The 10,010-nt window shown below is 31.2% G+C and overlaps 1 protein-coding gene across 1 annotated transcript in view; it reads left to right on the top strand.

The window, feature by feature from the left end:
- Positions 1 to 677: 677 nt before the first annotated feature.
- The window catches only part of LOC132756400 (intermembrane lipid transfer protein VPS13D-like), a gene marked incomplete at its 3' end in the record, with an annotated part of 35,615 nt that continues 26,282 nt past the window's right edge, over positions 678 to 10,010 (top strand). Inside the window, 11 exon segments of the mRNA XM_060747468.1 lie at positions 678 to 921; positions 1,630 to 1,762; positions 2,401 to 2,564; positions 3,092 to 3,173; positions 3,974 to 4,085; positions 4,729 to 4,790; positions 5,022 to 5,121; positions 5,412 to 5,655; positions 6,193 to 6,333; positions 6,826 to 6,970; positions 7,973 to 8,177. Of these exon segments, the coding sequence (XP_060603451.1) occupies positions 727 to 921; positions 1,630 to 1,762; positions 2,401 to 2,564; positions 3,092 to 3,173; positions 3,974 to 4,085; positions 4,729 to 4,790; positions 5,022 to 5,121; positions 5,412 to 5,655; positions 6,193 to 6,333; positions 6,826 to 6,970; positions 7,973 to 8,177 (1,583 nt within the window).

Below are 10,010 nucleotides of genomic sequence, written 5' to 3'. Positions count from 1 at the left end.
GAGGTTCTAAAGTTCAATTAACTTTGATAAAAAAATGGCATGGATAAAAAAACAATAAAAAAAAACACAAGCGAATTATATATTTTCCTTAAGGAAAGGTTGTAAATGTAAAAGATACTAAAGAAAAGATATCTTTAAGATTGTATCCAAGATATGATTGATACTTAGAATTGCTGAAAAATAACAATCAAAGAGACTTAATAATTTCATTTTCTCTCAGACTGATGTTCCATTTGAGTTGAAGTTGAAAACTGTAAGGGATAACAGAGTTTGTTGTTGTAGAGAATCTGGCCTCTGCTGATACCAATGCTGTCATCCTGAAAGGTATGGGTATTCTGGTTATAAGTTATTTGGGTTTCATTGTGTAATTTTACATCATGTACTTGGTTTTGTTTAACTGAAATTTTTCTTTAGCTTTAGGAATATAACAAGAGGTATATTAATTTTTTTAAATATGCCTTCAGTTTTTATCAAAGGCTGTTTTAACACAGGCTCTTATTTAAAGGCTCTTAACTTTAAGAGGTTCTTCTCTTTTGTTATTAAACCCTTTTAAATCAAATCAGAATGTTTGCTGTTTACTAGTAATTTAATTTATGAATATTTTGTTAATTTTTCTTGTTGTTTGTTACCTCATAATGTACATAAGAAATCAATTTTGTTTCATCTTAATTTTCAGTGTACATCAGTATTATCGTACAGACCTAAAGCTCAGGACAAGTTACTCTCATGTACTCTTCAAAGTTTGGAGATTTTCTCGTGCTCTCTACAAGCGGAGGAAGAAACAGCCCTGTCAATTGTAGATCCAATGTCGGTCACTATAGAGCTGATTCCAAAACCCTCTACCTATTGTTAAACCCTAACACATTTACAGCCGGACTGGTTGATGCGGCAGAATTTGATCTCAAACAAATGCTTCTAGACGTATGTATTGAATTAAACTAAACAAAACAATATATTTTTCTTATTTAGGGTTTTATATGACTGTTATAATAATTATAGACAAAAGATTTTCATTATCTTTTTATATACCAGAAAAAACTGGTATACTTTGGTATGTAAGTCATGTTACATCACAACACAGGTTAAATTTGATTTTCACAGCAATCAACTTGTTATAGATAGAAGTTATGCCCCTTTGTAAGGAAATTTTCCATATAATTATTTGTTTCCAGAGGATAGCTTTGAAAGGTTTTCAGTGATTTTGTTTACATTTTGCCTGTAATTATGTTATACCAAAACACAGGTTAATTAAGTTTGAATTTTGCTGAAATTCAGATATTATTGAAAGAGTTATGCCCTTTTTTAAAAACATTTTTTTGTAAAATAACTGATTTCTGCAGGATAACTTTAGAAGAATTTATCCTGAAGGGATATTTTTGTTTTGTTAGTAAATAAAATAATGTATGGTATTAGATTAAAAGGCTACAGCAAGAAAAAAAAGAAAACAAACAAACAAACTACTATCAAGTGGTGGTGAATCTCAGAAACTGGGTTATGGCCCTTGTAGATCAATGATGATTGTTTACTATTGATAATTGATTCATTGACACATGTTGACATCTGTAAAATGAATATATTGTTTTCCAGACACACATTAATTGAATACATTCTTGTATGACGTTATTTCAGATAAACTGTAACACGATGAATGTAAGATTGTCATACCAGGATATGAAGATGTTTCTGGCTATAATGGATTCTCTACCTAAACAAGCATTACAAGCTAATAAAACAGCTGAGTCACCAGTGTCACAGTTCACAGGTCAGTTGTTGTTCTTCTGTAAAATTTGAATTATTTAATGCTCATTTATGCTTTTAATTGGTCTTTTGAGAGAAATTAAGAGAAAGAAAAAAGATAACAATTAAACAGTTGTCAGATAAGAATTACATAATAAGATGATGACAGAATATAATAAGTACACAAGTAATTGGCTTGTGATGGTAGCTCCTTGGTGAGCATGGTTAATTTTGCAAATATTTAGTACATGATCTTACAAGTATTTCCTTGACAGTATGTTTGCTGACAATAATTATGTCTATTCCTGTACATATGTTAGTGTTTCATAAGTTATAATTCATGTCAAGTGGATAGCACTTATTTACTTGAAGAAAAAGGTTAGTTTTTACACTTCACTTGTGACAGATGCCAGGAGCATTTTGAAGATACATGTATATACTTAAAGGTACATTAGTGAAATTGATGTAAACTGGCACCTAAACCAAACGAACAGAACGTAAATAAAGAATAACATGCTTGATGTAATTGTTAAGTTCTGAATGAAAAATAAAAGCAAAACAAAAAATACTTTTGCTCAGTGTCACCATCTGAGCATTTACAAAATTTTTGTGTCAAAATGATCAACATATAAAAATATTAAAAAATGTTTTCTTACACAACAGAAGCACAGATGACAAAGTTAATGGATATGAACTTCAGTCGAGAGGATTGTTTGAAATCTTTGAAGTTAAACAAGGACAATCTGGAGGAAGCTGCTGTATGGTTGACAGATAATGCTAAAGTGGTTAAACCAAAGAAAGATGATCCTAAAATAACAGCTGTTGAGGTATAGGAAAGTTTATGTAGAGTTTTCATTATACAAATATGATGCTATTGTTTTGGTCATTTAAAACGGAAAATATTCTATTTCACTTTTTATGTTGATTCTAAAATAACATCTGCTAAGGTATAGGAAAGTTTATTTGGAATTTTGAATGATTCAACATAATGGTTTCAGAAATATGATATTTAATGTCCATTTGACCATTAATAGCATAATGTATTCTATTTCACGTTTTATGAATAATATATCATTTAAATTTGGAAATTCAGGGTATTGAGTCACATAATAACACATTTATTTTTTCAATATTTATTTTCTCTATAAAAGATGTCTGAAATTTGTGTAGTTCAACATTTGCAAAAGCAATGTTATAAGTAAGTTTGTTCACTCAACGGATACATAGTAACACTACCTCAATGAACTTTTTATAAATTGGTTTTTGTGACAACTTTTTTTTGGTAGTTATGTTGTTGAAATATAGTACTAATTAGTACAAACATGCAAATATATATATCTATGTGTTTATACAGGTAAATATGACAACATTCTGCCTATGCCTTATAGATGATTGTTTAGATGCAGATGTTCCTCTAATACAGCTCAACTTCTTTGGTGAGTCCTATCCTATCCACAAAAATGTTTTTGTAGACCTATATTTAGTATGTAGATGTTGGTACTCTCAGATTGAAATTACATAGCTTCATGCTCCCACTATACAAATACTATTGTAACAAAACCACACCTTTGACGGTAGCAATCAAAGGCTAGACATTGTTGCAAATATCATATCAAGACAAGTTCCTCATTTCATTTGTAGTTGTTTTAATAAAATAACACAAAAAAGACAAAGATTTTTACTATAATTTTAATTCCACACATATTCATATTCATTTACACATGTTGTTCTAATCTATTATACCAAATACCCAGCCTCAATCTCCATTCTTTGTCAAAACTTCCAGTCCAACTCCCACCCTTTCCTCTGTTTATAGCTCTTATATATGAGAGTCCTGCCAGACAAACAATAGAGACAGCAGATGGCAGCCTCCTTAATACCGAAAGAGATTAAGATATCAAAACAGATGAAATGATTCAGAGGCAATTTACTGTAAAGTGACAGGACAATTACTGTAAAGCACTTAAGCTTCTTAAGCAAACAAAAATATTAGTTTGCATAAAAAATCGTATCAATTTCTCATAGAAAGAAATGGCAACACTACTGCTCATTGTCACAAACTAAGCATGATTTGTTTACCTAATCTTTGATATATTAATATATGAAAGATACCATATTTAAAATATTAAATTTAATATTCATAATTAATTCTAACTATAAGCTCCAGAATTTAATAATAGATTGTATGGACAAGTCATTTTAAGGATTTATAACTAATAAAACTATAATTGTATAGGTATGGATCTGAAATATGAACCTGGTAGGGAAGGTAAAGCCGGGTTCCAGATAGCAGGGGATTACTATAACAGGACACTGTCAGGATGGGAACCACTCATTGAACAATGGAGGTAGATAGAATATTTTTTTCTATTTGCTATTATACATTTCATTATTTAAATTCCACTAACCTGCTAAATTTTTTTTATAGGATTTCCATGTTTTGAACCGTCTATTATTAATTTTGTGATATTAAGATGATAATTTAAAGTTTGTCCACCTCCATGTAGAGTCTGGTGAGTCTGCATGGATGTGCAGTGCAGGTTAGCCTGGCTGTTTTGGTGGCACAGGCTAATCACTTTCGGTTCTAGCATGGTAAGGGTAAAAATGAGCCGCGTCATGACAAAACCAACATAGTGTGTTTGCGACCAGCATGGATCCGGACCAGCCTGCGCATTCGCAGGCTGGTCTGGATCCATGCTGGTCGCAAACCCATTATGTTGGTTTTGTCGTGACATGGCTCAAATGTATTCTTATTGACTATGCAGCTGTGTGCAATGTATGGAATGTTCTACACAGGAGCCTGTCTGTGCCTGAAGTAAGGCTGAACAGGGTATTTGTTGGTTTTCTTCACCATAAAAAGCTACAAAGTGGCCATTCAACTTTAACAATATTCATGATTTAGAATGCAACTTAAACTTGCTAAGGTGAATTGAATAATAGCCAGTGCCTTATTAATGAAAATGAACACTAGATTTTGTTATTTTATTCTAGGTGTCATGCCCAATGGAAGAACTATAAACAAGCAGAGGAAAAGCTAGCCATAGAAATTTCAGGTAAAACTTTACTGTAGTTTATAATTTATCATTTATAAACATAACTAAATTGGACTTATTTTGATAACAGTCCACAGTTTTCATGTCATGTTCGTTAATTTTGAAAATGCTTATTGTACACCCTTTATCTTCAGTATATGTAGGTACTTGTATATTTCATATTTAAGTTTACAAAATGGGTCCTGTAACATGAAAATAAGGTATAAATGTTGTATAATTTTTGTGTTTCAGCTCCTGATGTATTGAACATCAATGCAACTAGTACATTGTTAGAACTATACAATATGACCAAGGATAAATGGACAGAAGATTACTACAAACATAAAGATGGGTATGTCTTAACATTAAATGTAGTAATGAGGTTCTAATAGTGCATAATTTTTTCTCTATAAGTCTTGCTAAAATTGTTTCTTATGTTTATACTTATTTCTGTACTTTTTAATTTTGATATACAATGTAATAGTTTATATAACTTTATATGCTTTTGAGTGTCCGCATATGAGGAAAATTATTTAAATATTTGATTTCTAACCTTACCTGATTAGTATGGTTCTTAAAAATTATAAATTAAATGATTTAAAATGACAAACATTTCAATTTTGGCTGTTTATCTTTGCACAGATCTCAGAAGGAACTATACTCACCTAGTGGAGCTAGAAGACGTCAGCTGTTTACACCATATGCTGTACGTAACCATACTGGATCTCCAGTCTGGTTTGCACCAGTCACTGTTAACCCGTCCCTGGTCGGGGCAGACACCCTGAAATACTCAGAGCAAAGATTTAATGAATCTGAAATGATATATGTGCCTCCGAATCAGGAAAAAACTTTCAGCTTCCAGAGGAAAGATAAGATAAGACACAAGGTAGGTTACTCTAAATTTTGAAACACCAATGTACACAAGTCTTTAAAAACATCAGTAAAAAGCCATGCATTAAATGTACAGTTGTTTTCATACTATTGGCTGCTGAAATAGTATGCTTTTTTCCTTAAAATGCTATGAATATAGTTATAGACAATACAAGACTTATTTAAGGACTAATTAATTATAATTCAAAAGTCATTGGCTAATAAGTACAGAAACAGGTTTTTGAATTTACAGTTTGTGAAAGTTATTACTTTCTTATATTCAGAGACAGTTATAGTTTAAAAATATTCAGAGACAGTTATAGTTTAAAAGAATCTTACAAAGAAAGATAATAGTTTGATTTTTGCTTCTTAGATCTAATTCTTATCATTAACTGTTTGCAAGCCAGTGCGACAGCATTTTGAATTTTGAGTGTTAAAAGGACAATAAGTTTTCCATTTTATTTTATTTTATTCTATTTTTAATTGTTTTATAATGCATTAAACTCTTCTGTTGTGAAGATTTATGTATTCCCGTGGTTTTTGTTGAAAACAGAAATCCAGCTCATTGGTTGTGAATCAACTGATTGTGAAAGTAGATGGATGGCAGGGATTACGTCCAGTGTCAGTGGACAAAGTTGGCATCTACTTCAGAAATACCCTACCAAATGTTAGCAAACCTTCCATCATTAAAGTGGTATGTGTGTTTAACTCAGTGTAGACTTGTCTCTTTGATACCAGTTTGATAGAATTTGTTGACATGTAAACATATGCTTTTGTAGTTAGAATAAATCTTAAATATATATTCAATCATGTTCTGGTGATAACTGACCATTAGCCATTCAGACAATAGTACACTGTCTGGTTCCAGAAATGAATTACAGAGTGTTTCTATAAGCTTCTGAAACAATCAAACTAAATAAATTCTGTTAAAACCTGCTTATGTATTTATACATAAAAGGCTTGTTTATTGGAAGAGTAATGCTTGTAATAGAGTAAGATTTGCAAAGATATAGTCCTCTGTTTTCAGAAGAGATTAAAAAACTTTGATGTTGTGAGATCATATAACTTAGGATCCATAAGTTAGTATTATCACAAGATAGTTCTAGTTCATTCAAGAAAAGTGGCAATTCATGTAAAATTATTCAATATATGGCAAGACTATAAAAATATAAACTATTTATTATAGAATGATCAGCAACAGGCTAGGATTGTGTTTGATATCCAGCAAGAGGGCAGTGCCAGGAAGGTGATCACTCTAAGGTCAGCACTCATGGTGTCTAACCGACTTGACACCCCTATAGAGTTAAAGATGGACAACCCTATTATTCCAGGTATGTTGGAAATTCGAAATTAAGGGCACCCAAAAATCTTAAGGAGTTGAAAAAAAAAATACATGACAGCTTTGTATTAGATTTATAAAGTAAAATGAATTGGCAAAATGGAATGACAAAATCTGAAAAGTTTATCTTGGGAACAGGGTTCGTAGTCCTAAATTTTGATGGTTGTCTTGAAAAGGCCCTAAATTGCATGGCTGGCCCTGAAAAGCCGCTGAATTTGCTCTGTCTGACCCTTTATTACTATTTTGAATGCCCTAAATTTAGTTTGGAAACTATTTGGTCGGTTGATACCGTAATCAAAATCTAAATGATTTACAAGGCAACTGAGCGCAGAAATAAATATATTTTTTATTACATATAATTCTGTCTTTTGGGCGAATAAATAAATAGTACATTAAATGATCTATATTAGCCCATCATCATGGCAATAATTTAAATTTCAGCCCATTGTTAAGTATCTAGGTAGCATTACTTGTTGAAAGTCACTGGAGATCATTTTCAAGGAGTTAACTGTTATATGAATAACAAAGATCTACAAATCAGACACTTGTTTATGTCATGAAAATTAAGCCCTAAATTTAGTAAAAAAAAAAGCCCTAAAAAGGCCCTAAATTAACATATGAGAAGTCTGTATGAACCATGGGGAATGAAACTGATTGAAATAATAGGCATTTTGTTATGGCTGCATACAATACTATGAGATATATATTCTGTAATTCAGCACGTCAAGTGTAAAGCAAGTTATATGCTTTAAAACCATTATTTAAATATCATAAAACTCCTGTCTAGTTTTTCTAAAGAAAGAAAAACGTTAGTTGTTTCTGAGGCATAATGCACATTTAAAATAGACAGTAGGTATGGGGTGATGGCCTTATGTAACACAAGGAATACATTGAATAACCAGTGACAAATATGTTTCACAAAATGATTTAAATGTCTTATTTTGATAAGTTCAGATTTTAGGGGGGTTTACACTGTTATGCATTTATTTTTCAGGCCGCTATGATTACATCACTGTAAATTCTTGTCAACAAAAGTCAATTCCTATGCCATTTGTGTCATCCAGACTCTGGATAAGGCCTAGTGATTGGCCGGTGGAACATTCAAATGAACCAATCAACTGGCAGCACATTGGTAAACCAGGAGAAGTAAAAACAACTTTGAGAGAATGTAAAATGCCTGACACAGATGCAGTTTTTAGGTAAAGAACTGTTATTCTCTGAAAAAGTAGAAGATAAGATTTAATAGGTCTTTTGTTATGAAGGATGTATCCTGTTTTCTTGTATTATTGTGGGGCTAAGGACTAAACTTTGTTGAATAAGTTTAATAAAACATTTTGGTACAGTATTATTTAGGTAGATACCCAGAAAAATATCTTTTTAAGACAATGTAAAGGAAGAAAGATCATAACCGTAAGCAAAACAAAATATATTTCTGCTTGTATATACTGACCTTCACTCTCTATGTGAAGTAGGTGCTTTCTCGTATTATCGTGGAATTTGATTGGTTGTTAAGGCTGGTCGCTATGTGATGATTTTATTCTACATACCAGTTCAAATCATTAGTGCAGCTCCTAATTAAGTATTAAATGACTTAGCTCTGTAATTATTTGTGTTTTACTATCAGTTTGGTAGGCCATAATCAAACTTTTAGGATCATATTGACGCCTCTTTGGTACCAAATGATTTGGTTTGTTCTAAAAATAGTTTGAACTCAATTAAGTGTTGTTGTTTACATAATCCCTCTAAAATGTATGAAGTTTATGTTTACTTATAAGTTATATGAGCATTGAGCAATGAATACTACAGTTTTCCATTGCAGCGGCATGTGTTTTTGTTGTTTTGTTGTCAAAAATAAGGTGATAAGGTTAAACAATGTTTCATTATTGGTTTTTAATTGGAGTTCATATGTTTTGTATATTATCTATTTGTGGAACAAATATTTTGAGCTGTATTGTACATATAGTAGTGTGACTGTCATTTGAAGCGCCTTGTGTCAGAGACCCGCTACAGGTTTCTGCAACATGGAAAAAACTAGAAAATTGATGATTTTTGAAAAAAAACTGATAAATTTAATTTTTTTTTCTCTGGATTTTACGATAATTTTCACAGTTATTTTGTTTTCTATCTGTTTTTGTCGCATTTCTTTCGTTATTTTTGCCGGAGATGAAACAGCTCTCTTAAATAGAGAAGTATTCGGATATCAATGGAAGTCTCGAGCTTCGCTTCCATCTGTTTTAACTATTCCAGGATAATACGAGAAACCACGATAATACGAGAAACAGGGATATAGAAAATTTACCATTAAGGTATTAGGACCCTAATGGGCACTATCGGGAACTAAAAAATTGACATCATAAGTCAGATGTATACCTTAAAGTACACCTGTATGCAAAATTTAAACAAAGTTTACCGTACGGAAATCATGTTATGGCCACTTTTCTGACTCGAGCCAGATGTTATGAGGCCCCTTTTTTAGAAAGTAGAAACCTTTAAATAATCTGCAATAACATTCTAATGAAAAAATGTTTTCCCATTACTTTTTGGTAAGAAACAATAGTACCATTCAGCTAACAATCCAAATAAAAAAATTTGTGGGTTTCTACATAAAAATTATGAAAATCTGTATAAAAATGTTACCCTTCCCCACCATTTTTCCTTCGTGTCTGACCATTTTTCTACTTAGGAAGCCTAATTTAAAAAAATTCTTAAAATTTATCCAAATGAGGCATGTTTTCAAAGTTTCCCTAAATTTTAAAAAAGTATATTTAGTTGATCTTGTTAAAATATGAAATACTTTTACCGTCTTAGTTTTTGATTATATTGCACTTTGAATATATCAGGTACCATATTTATTACTAGAATTTTAGCATAATTTAGCCAATAAATACCCTATATAAATTAAAAAAATCAAAATTAAACACTTTTTTCTTTCCAAATGGGACATGCAGAGATAAATAAATAACGTTTTATTAAAGAAAAAAAACAAAGAAAAAAAAATTTGACCATTATGTGGATTGAACCTGGCCCCCCCT

The sequence above is a fragment of the Ruditapes philippinarum genome, unplaced genomic scaffold (genome assembly GCF_026571515.1).
Source record: "Ruditapes philippinarum isolate M1 unplaced genomic scaffold, ASM2657151v2 ctg9595_1_1_1_1, whole genome shotgun sequence".
Classification (NCBI taxonomy): Eukaryota; Metazoa; Mollusca; class Bivalvia; order Venerida; family Veneridae; genus Ruditapes; species Ruditapes philippinarum.
This window is presented reverse-complemented; position numbering and strand designations above follow the sequence as displayed.